The 18,548-nt window shown below is 44.8% G+C and overlaps 1 protein-coding gene across 2 annotated transcripts in view; it reads right to left on the bottom strand.

Moving 5' to 3' along the window:
• Nucleotides 1-249: 249 nt before the first annotated feature.
• LOC132397011 (RPA-related protein RADX-like) overlaps nucleotides 250-18,548 on the bottom strand; it is a 108,176-nt gene continuing 89,877 nt past the window's right edge. Inside the window, exons 12-15 of one of the 2 annotated variants that reach the window (XM_059975224.1) lie at nucleotides 14,279-14,376; nucleotides 9,542-9,862; nucleotides 4,641-4,817; nucleotides 255-1,038 (exon numbers count right to left, since the gene is read on the bottom strand). In XM_059975224.1, coding sequence (XP_059831207.1) covers nucleotides 908-1,038; nucleotides 4,641-4,817; nucleotides 9,542-9,862; nucleotides 14,279-14,376 — 727 coding nt within the window. In that variant the 3' untranslated portion in view covers nucleotides 255-907. Of the gene's footprint in view, nucleotides 1,039-4,640; nucleotides 4,818-9,541; nucleotides 9,863-14,278; nucleotides 14,377-18,548 lie in introns of both variants that reach the window. The other variant, XM_059975225.1, reaches the window with a different exon arrangement.

An 18,548-nucleotide genomic window follows, 5' to 3' on the forward strand; every position in this document is an offset into this window, starting at 1 on the left:
AGGCTGAGAACAATCAGGTCAGTATGTGGATGGGGTTTCCTCCTCATCTCTATTTCCAGCAGTCCTGACAAGTTTGTATACTGTGCATGGGTGGAATGTGGAAGGTCTGGTATTGCAATGGGATGCTCCTCAACTTCTAGCTGCACTTCAGTTCTGCACTCCTGATTTTTGGGAGGGGAAGACCTGGTCAAGAACAATGCCCCCCCCCCCCCCCCCCCACCAAGTCAGTCAACAACTGGGCCAGGGAAAAGTAGGTATTCACTGGTACAGGGGATAGTGGGGATTCCTGTCCTCCTACTTGTTTACCTCTCTTCAGATTAGAGAGGAACAGAACCATCTATTGTGATAAGTCGGCACTGCAGAGGCTGTGCTATGGCCAGGTTACTACAGTCATTTTAATTTTGCCCTTGAAACAAAATCCACACAAAACAGAAGTCTTGGAATAAAAGTCAAAAACTGATCAGATATAGAAAAACCTTTCTGTATCATTACACAATTGTGGTACTAATGCAATGCTGTGATGGGAGCAGGTGTGCCCATCCCTGTATAATGCTCCCATGGGCAAATATAGTAAGGGTAACCTGCACAGACTCTGCAGTGATGACCTCAGCCACCACATCTCCCTTTATGGCCAATGGTACTGATTCATCCGTACAGTAGGACCCACCGCAGCTAGGGTACCTGTGCTTGCTGGCTGATTTCCTGAGCACAACTTCTGTAACAAAAAAACATCTTTAATGATGACAGTGATACAGTTCCACAGGAACAAAAACATATTTTTCTCTTTTCATAAAAGCAGAACGAAAGGTGCATAAAAAGAATTTTAAATAATGCAGTAAGTCATAACTGTATTCATTGTGATACTGCTGGCATTAAAGAGGGGGATAAATAGAAAAGGCCTAACTGGTCAGAGAGCATGGTGTTGGACATAGGCACGATTGAGAGCGACTTCAACTCGGACGCCTCCTTGGCTGCAGATATCGAGGACAAAGATGAAAAGCATCTTCTCCAGGCCGGCCGCAGGTCTGAGAATGTCACCTGTCAAAGAGCAAATGAAGAATTTGGACTTCAAATAAAAACTGTCAAGACTCCTTTCCATTTGATGTGTCATTTGGATTTTACAAAGTGTTCCCTGAATTAAGAACTTAAAGATTCTCACCAGAAACTTCACATACTACCCTCTGGCAATTCAGCCCGTCTTGCTTTTGTGCAAATTACTTTGTTTTCTACCTGGGTATGTTGAAGCCAAATGTACACTCTGGCAACAATAACCTGTATTTTATACCGAGCCTTTACTCTGTTTGAGCGTTTGTAGATCCACACAAGGAAATAGGAGTGCAGGTGATCAAGTTTTACGGATCATCTCAAAGGAGGAGAAGGTGCAGACAATTAGGGAGAGGTTGCCTGGGTTGAGTCATTTTGTGTCTAGGCTAACAATCCTGGAATTGTTAAACTTGGGGGCGGTTGAGAAGCCAGAACTGGAGTGGTGTTGGAATTAGAAAATGGGGTATTCCTAGTGGAATTGAAAACTGGAGATTTCTCTATTTTAATTTTTTTACCTTTCTGGGATGGGAGACAGTACAAATTAGTCAATACAGCCAGTAAAGTAGAACAGCTAGCATGCTTGGGATTTTGGTGTCAGACCATTAGATGGTACTCCCTATTAATACATCAATATACTTTGCCCTGCATCTAGTAACATTGAAATCAATATTATAATAACTCTTCTAGCTGAACTGGGACCTCAGAATGTGTGTAGACAGGGATCAAGGGAACCATGAGTCTGAGCTGAAATTCTTGCACCAATGACCCATTGTCTAGTCTTCAATTACCCCCCCCCCCAACTCCCCAGACACCCTGCTCCGGTCTTCTGCCTGCTCTGGATTGTTTGTTTCATTGCCAACGAGACATTGACTTGATTTCACTACTCCTCTAATTCCAACCTCTCTCCTTCTGAATGCTCTGTCCTCCACTCCCTCTGCACTAACCCTAACCTCACCATCACACCCGCAGGTAAGGTTGAAGCCCAGTGACAACTTCAGATACTTCCTCTTACTTATCCCACTGAAAAGCACCAGGCCATTGTGTCCCATATCTTATTACCTCAGGGAATCTCCCATCTACTGCTACCAACTTCACCGTTCTTGCACCCTGCACCTCTCGTTTCTACCTCTTGCCCAAGATCCACAAACCTGCCTGTCATTGTTTCAGCTTGTTCCTGCCTCACCGAACTCACATCTGCATACCTCGACTCAGTTTTATCCCCCCACACCCCAGTTCAGTCACTCTTGATCTTTTCAATGAATTCAAGTTCCCTGGTTCACTCAGGATGTCCACTCCTTATACACCTTCACCCACCACCATGAAGACCTCAAAGCTTTCTGTTTCTTTCTGGACACCAGACCCAACCAGCGCCCCTCCACCACCACTCACCTCAGTCTAGCAGAACTTATCCTCACTCTCAATAATTTTTCCTTTGGTTCCTCCCACTTTGTTCAAACAAAAGGTGTAGCCGTGGACATTCGCATGGTCCCAGCTACGCCTGCCTGTTTGTCGGCTATATGAAACAGTCTATGTTCAAAGCCTACACTGGTGTCACTCCCCCACTTTTCCTACGCTACATCAACAACTGTATTGGTGCTGCTTCCTGCACCCATGCTGAGCAATTTCAAGTTTACCTCCAACTTCCGCCCTGCCCTCAAATTTACCTGGTCCATTTCTGACACCTCCCCTTTCTCAATCTCTCTCTCTCTCTCTCTCCCCCACCCCCTATCTCTGGAGACAGCTTATCTGCTGATGTCTATTTTAAACCCACTTTGACTCACACAGCTACCTGGACTATACCTCTTTCCACCCTGTTGCTTGTAAAGACGCCTTCTCCTTCTCTCAATTCCTCTGCCTCCACCACATCGCTCTCAGGATGAGACTTTTCATTCCAGAATGAAGGAGATGACTTTCTTCAAAGAAAGGGGCCTCCATTCCTGCATCATCAATGCTGCCCTCAACTACATCTCTTCCATTTCATACATGTCTGCCGTCACCCCATCCTCCCACCACCCTACCAGGGATAGGGTTCCTCTTGTCCTCACCTACCACCCTACCAGCCTTTCTGTCCAGCACATAAATCTCCATAACTTCTGCCACCTCTAATGGCATCCCATCTCCAAACACATCTTTCCCTTCCTCCCACTTTCAGCGTTCCGCAGAGATCGCTCCCTAAGTGACTCCCATGTCTATTCATCCATCCCCACTGATCTCCCTCCTGGCACTTAAAATTGCAAGTGGAACAAGTGCTTCATCTGCCCCTACACCTCCTTTACTACCATTCAGGGCCCTAAACAGTCCTTCTAGGTGAGTCAACACTTCACTCGAGAGTCTGCTGGGATCATCTACCGTATCTGGAGCTCCCCATTGTGGCCTCCTGTGTATTGGTGAGACCCGACATAGATTGGGAGACTGCCTCATCGAGCACCTTTGCACCATCTGCCAGAAAAAGCAGGATCTCCCAGTGGCCATCCATTTGAATTCCACTTCCCAATCCCGTACTGACATGTCAGTCTGTGGTGTCCTCTACTGTCATGGTGAGGTCACACTCAGGTTGGAGGAGCAACACCTTATATTCCGTCTAGGTTGCCTCCAACCTGATGGCATGAATATAAATTTATTGAACTTCTGGTATACCTCTTCCCCCCCCCCCACCCCTTTCACTATACTCCATCCCCTTCTCCCTCACTCACTTTATCATCTTACTTGCCCATTGCTTCTCTCTGGTGCTCCTCACCCCTTTTCTTTCTTTCATGGCCTTCTGTCCACTCCAATTCGATTCCACCTTCCCCAGCCCTGTATCTCTCTACCAATCAATTTCCCAGCTCTTCATCCTTTGCCCATCTAGGTTTCACCCATCACCTTGTGCTTCTTTCTCCCTTCCCCCCACCTTCTAACTCTGACTCCTCATTGTTTTTTTTCCAGTCCTGCTGAAGGGCCTCGGCTTGAAATGTCGACTGTACTCTTTTTAATTGATGCTGAATTCCTCCGGCATTTTGTGTGTGTTGCTTAAACCGACCTGCAGTCTGCTTGGGAAGTCAATGCAACAAACAGCGCAAGGCTGCCCTCGTCTGGTCACAAAGTACAGTGGCAAATATCAGACCTCCCGCTGCTCTCAGTTCAAGTTGTAATTGTACAGACTCGGTTGCCTCAGGGAAAAAACACTACCACCACAGAAAACTACAAGATTATTCAGTTGCCCAGACTGACGCACAGAAGAATTTTGCATCTGCAGGCACATCTGAAAGTCAGGACCAGTAACTAAAAATGACAAACAAACTTGGCAAATTCATAAATTTGGAGGAAGAAACGAAGAGCTTAGTTGTACAGGATTTTTGAGGCAAATATCGGAGGGGGATTTCAGGGGAAAGGACAGAGGAGTAGGAGGATACAGTGATGGAGAAAGATGAAAAGAGGGAGGAGACTCACAGAGCAGAAACTCCATGCAAACTCCCATTTCTGTGTGGTTAATTTTCTTAATATTCTTAGCTCCCAAATGTAGGGACTGGGACAAAGTTTTGGTGAGTAGTTGGGGTTGTATTTAAGAAGGATAAGTGCTTCCTGAAAGGAAGATGAGAGCTGGAGGAAAAATTTACCTGGAGGCTGCGAGAAGCTCACTTCACTGTCTGAGTCAATACATCCAGACGGTATCCCTCCATGAGCTAAAGCAGAGATAAGAGTTTTGTCATGCTTGGCACTGCACATGTCTTGGTGGTCTAATCCGGGAACGGTGGCGAGAAAGACAGCATCTAAAGACAGCTCTCGATTTAGTCCTGGAAGGTGATAGGGAGAAAGGAAAAAAAAACCATGAGATTTCTATTCAGCTTTCCAATTCCTCATTTCATGTTGTCTTAAGATAAGAATCTGCCTGTTGACAAGATTCTACAGGGGATCTGAGTAGGGCTCCCCATGGGAAATATACAGAGATTGGCTCAGATACTGTTTTCTTGATCCTTCAGTGAGAGCATCAGGAACTGTTGGGATGGTGATTATGTCCCTACAGTTAAAATGTCTTCCAGCACATACCCAGTAAATGAAATCTGTAGAGCTGCTCCAAGGTACTAGAAAAAGTTAACTGTCTGTCCAAACAGTTTGACAAATAGACCTGATTCATTTGTTCAACAACTGAACTATTCAGATAAGCACCATCCAATGATGTGAACCGAGGGAAAAACATCAGATAGCAGGGAAGCGAGCTACCCTGAACTGAATGACTTCACCCCAGAGTACTTAGTGCTGGGGAATTCATAGAGAAAGCCATTATGTAAAGGCCTCTTGATCCCTGAAGCCTGCCTGCCATTCAGTATCATCATAGCTGAAGTATTCTAGACCATTGCTCATGTGTCAGTTGCTACAGTCCTAAATTCGCCAATCTTTCAAAATGATGACTTCTTTAAATACCTGAAAGGTCCAGCTTCTACAACCGTCTGGGACAGAGAATTCCAGAGATTCATCTCCTAATCTCATAAAACAATGAACAGCACAGCAAAGGCCCTTCGGCCCATGATGTTGTACCAACCTGTATAAACCATAATCAATCTAAATCTACCCTCCTACAAAGCCCATAACCTTCCATTTTTTTATATCCCTATGCCTATCTAACAGGCTCTTAATGTTATAGCCTCTACAACCAGTCGTGGTGGTGTGATCCAGGCACTCACCACTCTGTAAAAAAAACCTTCCTGATGTTTCCCCTAAACTTACCTCCATATAGTTTAAACAGATATCCTCCAGTATTAGCCTTTGCACCCGGGGAAAATGGTGCTGGCTGTCCATTCTATCTATGCCTCTCCTAATCTTATACACCTCTATTAAGTTTCCTGTCAGCCTCCTTCACTCCAAAAAATCCCTAGCTCGCTCAACCTTTACTTATAAGACATGCTCTCTAATTCAGGCAGCATCATTTGAAAATCTCTTAAGCACTATCTTTAGAAGCCTTAGAGCTTCCACATCCTTCCTATTATGAGGCAATCAGAACTTAGCACAATACTCTAAATGAGGTCTAACCAAAGTTTTATAGATCTACAACATTACCTCGCGCCTGTTGAACTCAATCCTCTCCCTCAATGTTGCAAAAACAAAGGAGCTGGTTGTGCATTACAGGAGGACCTCACAAGATCTGTACACACCAGTTGTGTGCTGAAAAAGGCACAAAAGCGTCTCTTTTACCTCATTTGGTATGGGTCCCCAAATCCTAAGAACTTTCTATAGGGGCACAATTGAAAGCATTCTGACTGGCTGCATCACTGCCTGGTATGGGAACTGTACCTCTCTTATTCGCAAGACTTTGCAGAACAGCCCGGCGCATCTGTAGTTGTGAACTTCCCATGTTTCAGGACATTTACAAAGACAGGTGTGAAAAAAGGGCCCGAAGGATCATTGGGGACCCGAGTCACCTCAACCACAGTCTATTCCAACTGCTACCAACTGGGAAAAGGTGCCGCAGCATAAAAGTCAGGACCAACAGGCTCCAGGACAGCTTCTTCCACCAGGCCGTCAGACTGATTAACTCATGCTGATTTGAGTGTATTTTTATGTTACATTGACTGTTCAATTTATTATAAATTACTATGATTGCACATTGAGATGGAGATGTAACATAAAGATTTTTACTCCTCATGTATGTGAAGGTTGTAAGAAACAACATCATTTCATTCATTCATCCCCCCCCCCCAACTAATGAAGGCCAACACTCATTAAGTACTTGTGTAGCAATTTGAGGTCTTTATGGATGTGGACCCCAATGTCTCTCTGTTCCTCCACACTAAGTATCCTGATTAACCTTGCACTCTGCCTTCAAGTTCAATCTTCTGAAGTATATCACAACACACTTCTCTGCCCAACTCTGCTTTCTAGATCCTGTGACGACCTTTTACAATATCCACAACCTCTAACTCATCCTCTACTTCCCCATCCAAGTCATTTATACAAATCACAAAAAGAGTAGGGTCCCAGAACAGATCCCTGCAGAAGTGATCCCTTTAGTCACCAACTTCCAAGCAGAATATGCTCCATCTGGTACCACCTTCTACTTCTGTGAGCAAGTCCACAGAGTTTCCATGGATCCCATGCCACCTGACTTTCTGAATAGTCCACCGCTCTACCTTAATCAATTTGTTTTGTCACTTCCTCAAAAAACTCAATTAGGCTCGAGGCACAGCCTACCCCTCAAAAAGCCTTTCAGACTATGCTTCCTCAAATGCTCATAAATCCTGTCTCTAAGAATCCTCTCTGTTAGTTTGCCCCCTCTGATGTAAGACTCATTAGTATATACTTCCTAGGGTTATCCCTATTTATCTTTCTTGAATAACAGAACAACATTTGCCAATCTCTAGTCTTTTGGTACTACTACTGTGGCCAGGGAGGACACAAAGGTTATTGTCAACACCACTGTGATCTCTTCCCTTGTTTTCTGTAGTAACCTACCTAGTTCCAGGGACTTATCTATCCTGATGTTTTTTCAGAAGCTTTAACACTGGTTCTTTCATAACCTCCACATGCTTTAGCACATTAGCCTTTTCTTTGCTGTGCTCACATTCACCGAAGTCCCACTCCCTGGTGAATACTGACGCAAAGTATTCACTTAGGATCTTCCCTACTTCCTCTGACCCTTTTATTCCTGATCAGTCCTACCCTCACTCTAATCACCTTCCTGTTTTTCATGTATGTGTAGAACATCTTGGAGTTTTCCATAATCCCACTTGTCAAGGCCTTTTCATGTGTCTTTCCGGTTCTCCTTAAGTTCCTTCCTGGCTACCTCATAGTGCACAAGAAACCTGTCTGATTTTTAAATTTCTAAACCTTCAGTGTGATTGCTTCTTCTTTCTCTCATCAACCATGGTTCTTTCATCCTACCATCCTTCTCTGTTCAACGGGTCAAACCTATCCAGAACCCCATGCAAGTGCTCCCTAACCATCCATACTTCTTTGGTGCATTTCCTTATGCCTCCTTGTCCAAGAGTTTCCAACTAGTGGAACTATCCTGTCATGCTTTCCCTAAGGATCATGAATGTTGCAATACAATTGTCCATCATTCTTCTAAACTCCAAAGAATACAAATCTCATTTCTTCAGTTGTTCCTTAATAGTGTAACTCTCTAAACCGAGGAGGCTGTCTTATCCTGTGCACTAGCGTTTTGTTGTGAGGTATGTTATCTAATGCCTTCTGAAAACCCATATAACATCACTACTCCTCATTTCTGCCCCATCCACTGCCCTATTCCTCACTATCCTACGAAAATCCCACTCTAACTGCATTGTTCTACTTTTCACAGTCATTTTCTCTGCCACAACTTGTACTCTCAAGTTAGGCACTAACAAAATAGGCACTACGCTTGGTCCTCCCATTCTCCGTACCAATCCAACAAACTCTGTGGGAGGAACCCCGCTGGTAATGCAGCACCTATGGGAAGAAACAAGCTCTTGAGGTTTAGGGACTGAGGCAGGGTTTTGCCATACAACACTGGCAGTTACTTTCTGTCCACAGGCATGCTGAGTTCCTTCAGGAGATAGTTTGTTGCTCCAGATTCTGGCAACTTATGCCTCCAATCACAGCCTGATCTCAATGGAGCCCAAAACAACACCTCTGCATGCTCTTTCCTAACACTTATGTACATCTGGGACATATTCTCTTCTCATTACCACCACCAGGGAGGAGGTAGAGGAGTCCACACAACATTTTAGGAACAGGTTCTTCATCTCTCCAATCAGATTTCTATACACTCTATGAACCCATTAACACTCTCATTATTCTTCTCTCTTTTCATACTACTTAAAAAATTCTATTATGCCGTAATTATGTCTTGCACTGTACTGCTGCAGCAAAACAACAACATTCATGACATATGCCAGTGATAATAAACCTGATTCTGACTGTGGACTTGTTAGAGTTAGCATTGAAGCTTTATAAGGCACTGGCGAGGCCTCAATGGGAGTATTGTAAGAAGTTTTGGGCCCCTTATCTAAAAAAGGACGTGCTGACATTGGAGAGGGTTCAAAGGATTCCGGGAATGGTAGGCTTATCATATGAGGAGCTCAATGGAATTTGGAAGAATGGGGGGGGGGGGGGGGGGGGGAAATCTCATTGAAACCTATCAAATGTTGAAAGGCCCCAACAGAATGTGGAGAGGATGTTTCCTATGGTATGGGAGTCTAAAACCAGAGGACACTGCCTCATTATAGAGATATGCCCATTTGGAACGGAGATGAGGAGCAATTTCTTTTAGTGCTAATTTGTGGAACTTGTTGCCACAGATGGCTACAGAAGCCAAATAATGGGTATATTTAAGGTGGAGGTTGATCGATTCTTGATTAGTCAGGGTATGAAGGATTACAAGGAGAAGGCAGGAGAATGGGGCGGAGAGTGAAATGGATCAGTCATGATGAAATGGTGGAGCTGACTTGATGGTCTAATTTTGCTCCTATATCTTATGGTTTATGCTCTCAAAATATTGTCAAACCCCAAAGTTTTCCAGATGTCATCTCCGAAGTTGCTTTACCTAAAATGGTCATAGTGTAGTAACCATGACAACATGCCAGCTCACATTGTGCCAGCTTCTTTCCAAGATTAGCCTGCACTCCAGTGAATTTGGCCGGCTGAAGAGCAAAGGTATGCAGAAGCACGGTCTTGTCCCTGAGGCGGAAGTTTCGAGCCACCATCTGTGCGACATCCCCAGTGTGGGCAAGATGCTCCAGTTGCCATGGACGGCCAGTCCATGGACCACCGATCTGAGATGAGCTGGGCACTACATCACTGGATGTCACCCCTATCTCATCAGAGTCTGTGTAGAACTCCTGGCAAGCCCTGAGAAAACTAACCTCTGTAAGAAAGGGAAGCAGATAGTAGTTATGTTGGTGTCGCTCATTTCAAGTTCAAGAATGCTGTCAGCTGATGATAGATATATATGTTCTTTCTGACCACAGTGCACCCACAATACATGTATCACACACAGCACATAAAACACATTATTACCACAAATAAGTAATAAAATATAATTCAGATAGCTCACTTTCCTAGTGACGAGACCTTGGTGGTGGCAGGGTATTTGTCAGTCTCACAACCTGAGGGAAGTCTGGCAGTCCTAGTCCTGATCTCTCTGTACCTCCTTCCTCATGGTATTGGGTCCAAGAGATTATGGGATGGATAGTAGGGATCCTCAACAGTCCTGGTAAATATCACAAATAGAACTAGGGGCGAGGGAGATCTTGGTGATCTTCTCGGCAGTTTTTACTATACTCTGTCAGGTCTTGCAGCCTACATATCACAAAATGACGCAGCCAGACAGGACACTCTCGATGATGCTCCTATAGAAAGTTGTTAGAATTCCAGTAATGCCCGCCCCACCTCCCACCATTCCATTCTCCTCTTTCACCTTATCTCCTTACTTCCCATTGCCTCCTTTTTGGTGCTCCTCCCCCTTTACTTTCTTCCATGGCCTTCTGTCCTCTCCTGTCAGATACCCCCTTCTCCAGACCTGTATCTCTTTCACAATTCAACTTCCCAACTTTTAGTTCACTCTTCCCCATCCCCCATCACCCTGTGGTTCTTCTTTCTCTCCCCCCACCTTATTCTGACTCATCTTTTTCTCCAGCCCTGCTGAAGGGTTTCAGCCTGAAACATTGACTGTACTCTTTTCCATAAATGCTGCCTGGCCTGCTGAATTCCTCAAGCATATTGTGTGTTCCTTCAAAATTTAATTGGCAGGTCAGCTTTTTTGAACTTTGCTCCTAAATTATGGAACTCAATACCTAAACCTGTAATATAATAATAAGTACTTTATTGATCCCAAGTGCGAAATTATTTTGTTACAGCAGCAACATTTAAAAACACACTAAGCAGTGTGTAGACTTAACGAAAAATAATGTGAATAATAATATACACAATAATTTCACAAAATAATAAAGCAGAGACTATTGTACTATAACGTATGTTCTGTCACACAGAGGTGAAATGCTGATAGCATTTGGCAGGAAAGATTTTCTGTAAGGATCCTTGTGACAGCGGAGCGGAATGAGTGTTCGAAAGGGGGCTCTGCTGCTTATTCAGTAGGTTGTGGAGAGGATGTGCCTGATTGTCCATGATGGATAACAGTTTGTTCAGTGACTCCTCTCCACCACTAACCCAAAAGAGTCCGGGTTGTAGCCAAGGAAGGATCCAGCCTTATTAATGAGTTTATTTTGCATTTTGCTTCCCCAGAACTAATGCTGCTCCCCCAACATAAAGCCGTAAAGAAGACTGCACCCGCTACATCAGACAGGTAAAAGATCTCCAACTTCCTGCTGCACACATTGAAGGATCTCATCTTCCTGAGAAAATAGTCAGCTCATCCCCTTCTTGTAAACAGCCTTGGTGTTGGTTTTCCAGTCAAGTCTGGTGTCGAGGTGAACGGACAAGTATTTGTGCTCTTCAACCTGGGAGCAACCTCTTCTCCCAGGATGTATAGAAGACTCGTCACAGTCCTCATCCTCCTAAAATCAATCACCATCTCCCTGGTTTTGATCACATTCAGGAGCAGGTGATTCCTCTCACACCACTCCACAAACTTGTCCACCAGCCCTCTGAACTCCAACTCCTGCTTGTCTCTGATACACTGCAAGGTCATCAGAGAACCTCTGCAAGTGACAAGACTCAGAGTTGTACCGAAAGTCTGAGGTGTTCAGTGTGAACAGGAACAGAGACAGGACAGTTTGACACTTTTAAATGCTACTCAAAACCAATTTAACCTTGCTTTTAACTAATATCTTTTTTGTCTTTTATTTTCTTGTTTGCACTTTATCCAATTGTAAAGCAATTTGAACTACATAGTTTGTATGAACATGCTCTATAAATAAATAATATTTATTATTGATTTCAATGGAGAATGGTCAGCCTGTGCCTTCCTGAAGTCCACAATTTTCTCTTGTCTTGTCCACATTGAGACTTAGGTGGTTGTTCTTGCACCATCTGACAAGCCTCTCTACCTCGTCTCTGTATGAGGCCAACCACTGTTGAATCATCAGTGAACTTGATGCACTTTGAGCTGGATCCGGCAGTACAGTCATGAACTAGCAGTGAGCTGAGTACACAACACCGGGGCCACAGTGCTCAGTGTGATGGAGCTTCAGATATTGCGGCCAACTCAGACTGACTGGAGTCTTTCTGTCAGCAAGTTAAAAGTCTAGTGACAGAGAGGGGCACTGTCCCATTTTACCCACCAGCCTCTGAGGGATGATTGTGTTAAATCGTGGTGTCTGAGGCATCGTTTTCTAGGTGGGACAGGGCAGAATGAGGCTGAGGCTAGGGCATCATTAGTGGCTTCAGCAGTAGGCAAACTGGAAAGACTCCAATGTAGGTGGGATTTTACACGATCCATCACCAGCTGCTCAAAGCACATCATGCTCGTTGATATCAGTGCCACTGGGCAGTAATCATTTAGACAAGTTACTGTTGCTCTCTTGGGCACCAGAATGATGGTGGCTACCTTGAAGGCTGCAGGGACTGTGGACTGTTGCAAAGAGATACTAAAGATGTCTGTTAAGACCTCTGTTAGCTGGGCCGTACAATCCCTCAGCAGTGGCCAGACAGGGTTCCTGTTCCTCAGGATGTCACATCATTCAAGTGGTCAAACCATACATAGAAAGCATTCAGCCTATCAGGAAAGGAGGTATCTCTGTCGTTGACACACAGGGTGGACTTGTAATCAGTAATGGTTTGTATGCTTGGCAACATGCGCCATGCGTCTCTGGTGTCACAAAGATGGTTGTGAATTTTCTGTAAGTACTTTCGCTTTGCTTTCCTATGGCACAGGAGAGTTCAGCTCGTTGACCTCAGAGTCACCTTATCCCCTGATCAGAAGGCAGCACCCCAATCCTTAAACAATGCATGGAACTCTACAGTCAGCCGTGGTTTCTGATTTGCCCTGGCAGTGTCGTGTTTAATCACAGTAATGTCCTTACTACATTTTCCTATGTAGTCACCGATCCTGCATATTCATCATTGCTGATCTAATGAGAGTAGGTAGCAGCTTCCCTAAATATGCTCCAGTTTGTGCTTTTGAAACAAGTCCTGCAGAGCTGAGGTGGCAACTGCTGCTGGGTGCTGATCTCACTGTAAATGGGTGGTCTGTATGCAGGGATTAGCAAAATGGACATGTGGTCTGAGTATCCCAAGTGAAAGTCAGGGAAATTAAATCGGCCTTGTGGACTCCATGAATGCTGGTGTATATATACAGACCAGGTCTAATATTTTCTCTCCTCTGGTTGGCATGATGGTAGAACTTTGGCAGGACTGTTTTTAAGTTGACATGACTGAAGTCACCGGCAACAATGAAGAAACCATTGGGGTGATTAGTTTGGATGTCACAGCTCCTGCAGCATTAGTACAGGGTGGGGTTGGGGTGGGGTGGGGAAGAAGGTTGGAATCACATTATGGAGCATGCTTTGATCAGCATGTCCTTGGCATCAGATACTATCCAATCATTCCTTGGAGCACCAAGGTAAAGGTGTCATTAATCTGCAACTGGAAGGAATGCCATACAGTTGAACAGGAAAATGCTCTTTATGTCAAATTGAACCTTGCAATCTTTGAAAGAAAAATGGAGGGCAATGTGGGAGGGAAGGGTTAGATTGAACTTGGAGCGGATTAAAGGGTCAGCACAACATCCTGGGCCGAATGTTCTAAACAGGCAGTGGAAGGGTTTAGTGTACTTATGACGTGGTCATCTCCATATTGATTAGGCGACTTGCTTTGGAGAACACAGCCATTTACTCTGCAATGGCAGCCAAACCATTTGTTGTCTGCCACTTTAATTCTCCATAATGCACATAAAACACTGGAGGAACTCAGCAGGTCAGGCAGCATATATAGAGAGAAATTTCAGGCCAAGCCCCTCCCTGCCTCACAGTTTCTAGGATTTTCTGGCCTTTTTGTGTTCAAGATTTAACATATGAAAAGCCCTGGGGACTGTGTAATTGACTACACAGAGTCATGGAGTTATGCAGCACAGAAACATGCCCTAGGGCCCAAGTAATCTGTCTGAGCCAGTCTCATTTGCCCCCTAGCCAATTCTGTGTACCTGTTCATGTAACTGTAACCACCTCTACATGTGGTGAAGGGTGGGGCTACAGAGCAGCTGCAGTCAGAGGGGATGAGCTTAATTTGGTATAAGGGCTGGCACAGACACAGCGTGCCAGGGGACCTGTTCCTATACTGTACTGTTCACTGGGTGCGGTGACCAGTTAGCTGTGTGTATACAAACCTTGGTCAGAGCTCACATGGCCTTCTGTGATTTTCACGCCTGTGTGTGTTAGAGAAGCAGGCTCTTCTTCGCTGCTTGATTCTGTGCCTTTTACGAGCCTAGATTAAAAGCAGAACAATCACACCAGGGCCATGGGAGACAGACAAGTGGGTCACAGTCAGGAGGGGGGAAGAGTCAGGTACTAGAGAGTACCTCTGTGGCTGTACCCCTTGACAATAAATACTCCTGTTTGAGTACTGTTTGGGGGGTGGGTAACAGTCTACCTGGGGGAAGCTGCAGTGGCCGTGCCTCTGGCACAGAGTCTGGCCCTGTGGCTCAGAAGGGTAGGGAAAGGAAGAGGAAGGCAGTAGTGATAGGGGACTCTATAGTTAGGGGGTCAGACAGGCAATTCTGTGGACGCAGGAAAGAAACTAGGTGCCAGGGTCCGGAATGTTTTGGACCGCGTCCAAGATATGCTGCGGTGGGAGGGAGAAAAGCCTGAGGCCACGGTACATATTGGTACCAATGACATAGGTAGGAAAAGGGAAGAGGTCCTGAAAAAAAATCTCGGGATTACTGCCTGTGCCGTGCAACAGCGAGAATAGGAATAGGATGATGTGGAGGATAAATGTGTGGCTGAGGGATTGGAGCAAGGGTCAGGGATTCAGATTTCTGGATCATTGGGACCTCTTTTGGGGCAGGTGTGACCTGTATAAAAAGGATGGGTTGCACTTGAATCCCAGGGGGACCAATACCCTGGCGGGGAGGTTTGCTAAGGCTATTGGGGAGAGTTTAAACTAGAATTGTTGGGGGGTGGGAACCGAACTGAAGAGACTGGAGAAAAGGAGGTTAGCTCACAAATAGAGAAAGCCTGTAGACAGTGCAAGAGGGAGGATAGGCAGGTGATAGAGAAGGGACTGAAGGTTTGAGATACATCTATTTTAACACAAGGAGTGTTGTCAACAAAGCGGATGAGCTTAGAGTGTGAATCAGTACTTGGAGATATGATGTGGTGGCCATTACAGAGACGTGTATGGCTCAGGGACAGGAATGGTTACTTCAAGTGCTGGGTTTTAGATGTTTCAGAAAGAACAGGGAGGGAAGCAAAAGAGGCACTGTTGATCAGAGATAGTGTCACGGCTGCAGAAAAGGTGCACGCCATGGCGGGATTGTCTACAGAGTCTCTGGTGGAGGCTAGGAACAGGAAGGGGTCAATAACTTTACTGGGTGTTTTTTATAAGCCGCCCAATAGTAACAGGGATATTGAGGAGCAGATAGGGAAACAGATCCTGGAAAGGTGTAATAATAAGGGTTGTCATGATGAGAGATTTGAATTTCACAAATATCAATTGGCATCTCCCTACAGCAAGGAGTTTAGATGGGGTGGAGTTTTGGGTGTGTTCAGGAAGGTTTCCTGACACAGTATGTAGATAAGCCTACAAGAGAAAAGGCTGTACTTCATTTGGAATTGGGAAAGGAACCTGGTCAGGTGTCAGATCTCTCAGTGGGAGAGCATTTTGGAGATAGTGATCACAATTCTGTCTCCATTACAAAAGCATTGGAGAGAGATAGGAACAGACAAGTTAGAAAAGTGTTTAATTGGAGTAAGGGGGGAATTATGACGCTATCAGGCAGGAAAATGGAGGCTTAAATTGCAAACAGAAGTTCTCAGGGAAAAGTACGTAAGAAATGTGGCAAATATTCAGTGGATATTTGTGTAGAGTTCTGTATAGGTGCATTCCAATGAGACAGGAAAGTTAAGGTAGGGTACAGGAACCGTGGTGTACAAAAGCTGTAATAAATCTAGTCAAGAAGAAAAGCTTACAAAAGGTTTAGAGAGCTAGATAATGTTAGAGATCTAGAAGATTATAAGGCTAATAGAAAGAAGCTTAAGAAGGAAATTAGGAGAGCCAGAAGGGGCCATTAGAAGGCCTTGGCGGGCATGATTAAGGCAAACCCCATGGCATTCTACAAGTACGTGAAGAGCAAGAGGATAAGACGTGAAAGAATAGACCTATCAAGTGTGACAGTGGGAAAGTGTGTATGGAACCAGAGGAAATAGCAGAGGTACTTAATGAATATTTTACTTCAGTATTCACTATGGAAAAGGATCCTAGTGATTGTATTGATAACTTGCAGCAGACTGAAAAGCTTGAGCATGTAGATATTAAGAAAGAGGATGTGCTGGAGCTTTTGGAAGGTATCAAGTTGGATAAGTCGCTGGGACCGGATGAGATGTACCCCAGGCTACTGTGGGAGGTGAGGAAGGAGATTGCTGAGCCTCTGGTGATGATCTTTGCATCATCAATGGGGACAGAAGAGTTTCCAGAGGATTGCAAATGTTGTTCCTTTATTCAAGAACGGGAGTAGAGATAGCCCAGGAAATTATAGACCAGTGAGTCTTACCTCAGTGGTTGGTAAGTTGATGGAGAAGATCCTGAGAGGCAGGATTTATGAACATTTGGAGAGGTATGATTAGGAGTAGCCAGCATGGCTTTGTCAAGGGCAGGTCATGCCTTACGAGCCTGACTGAATTTTTTGAGGATGTGACTAAACATATTAATGAAGGAAGAGCAGTAGATGTACTGTATAAGGATTTCAGCAAGGCATTTGATAAAGTACCCCATGCAAGGCTTATTGAGAAAGTAAAGAAGCATGGGATCCAAGGGGACATTGCTTTGTGGATCCAGAACTGGCTTGCCCACAGAAGGCAAAGAGTGGTTGTAGATGGGTCATATTCTGCATGGAGGTCGGTCACCAGTGGGGTGCCTCAGGGATCTGTTCTGGGACCCTTACTCTTCATGATTTTTATAAATGACCTGGATGAGGAAGTGGAGAGATGGGTTAGTAAGTTTGCTGATGACACAAAGGTTGGAGGTGTTGTGGATAGTGTGGAGGGCTGTCAGAGGTTACAGTGGGATATTGATAGGACGCAATACTGGGCTGAGAAGTGGCAGATGGAGTTCAACACAGATAAGTGTGAAGTGGTTCATTTTGGTCGGTCAAGTATGATGGCAGAATATAGTATTAATGGTAACACTCTTGGCAGTTTGGAGGATCAGAGGGATCTGGGGTCTGAGTCTATAGGACACTCAAAGCAGCTGCGCAGGTTGACAGTGTGGTTAAGGTATATGGGGTATTGGTCTTCATCAATTGTGGAACTGAATTTAAGAGCCAAGAGGTAATGTTACAGCTATATAGGACCCTGGTCAGACCCCACTTGGAGTACTGTGCTCAGTTCTGGTCGCCTCACTATAGGAAGGATGTGAAAATTATAGAAAGGGTGCAGAGGAGATTTACAAGGATTTTGCCTGGATTGGGGAGCATGCCTTATGAAAATAGGTTGAGTGAACTCGGCCTTTTCTCCTTGGAGCGACAGAGGATGAGAGGTAACCTGATAGAAGTGTTCAAGATGATGAGAGGCATTGATAGTTAGAGCCTTTTTCCCAGGGCTGAAATGGTTGCCACATGAGGACACAAGTTTAATATGCTGGGGAGTAGGTACAGAGGAGATGTCAGGGGTAAGTTTTTTACTCAGAGAGTGGTGAATGCGTGGAATGGGCCGCTGGCAATGGTGGTGGAGGTGGATAGGACAGGGTCTTTTAAGAGAGGTACATGGAGCTTAGAAAAATAGAGAGCTATAGGTAAGCCTAGTAATTTCTAAGGTAGGGACATGCTAGGCACAACTTTGTGGGCCAAAGGGCCTGTATTGTGCTGTAGGTTTTCTATGTTTCTAATTATGTGACACCAGACAGCGATTGTTCATAGGGAGGGGTGCAAGGACCTGAATCACATGGCGAGACTTCCAGGGAACAATACAGCACAGGAGAGGGCCTTGAACTTGTTATGTCTTTATTACAAAGGGAATTGAGTACAAGAGCAAGGAAATACTCTTGCATTTGTACAGAGCCCTGGTGAGACCACACCTGGAGTATTGTGTACAGTTTTGGTCTCCAGGGTTAAGGAAGGACATCCTGGCTGTAGAGGAAGTGCAGCGTAGATTCACGAGGTTAATTCCTGGGATGTCTGGATTGTCTTACGCAGAGAGGTTAGAGAGACTGGGCTTGTACACGCTGGAATTAAGGAGATTGAGAGGGGATCTGATTGAAACATATAAGATTATTAAGGGATTGGACAAGATAGAGGCAGGAAATATGTTCCAAATGCTGGGAGAGTCCAGTACCAGAGGGCATGGTTTGAGAATAAGGGGTAGGTCATTTAGGACAGAGTTAAGGAAAAACTTCTTCTCCCAGAGAGTTGTGGGGGTCTGGAATGCACTGCCTCAGAAGGT

Source organism: Hypanus sabinus, chromosome 7 (genome assembly GCF_030144855.1).
Source record: "Hypanus sabinus isolate sHypSab1 chromosome 7, sHypSab1.hap1, whole genome shotgun sequence".
Lineage (NCBI taxonomy): Eukaryota > Metazoa > Chordata > Chondrichthyes > Myliobatiformes > Dasyatidae > Hypanus > Hypanus sabinus.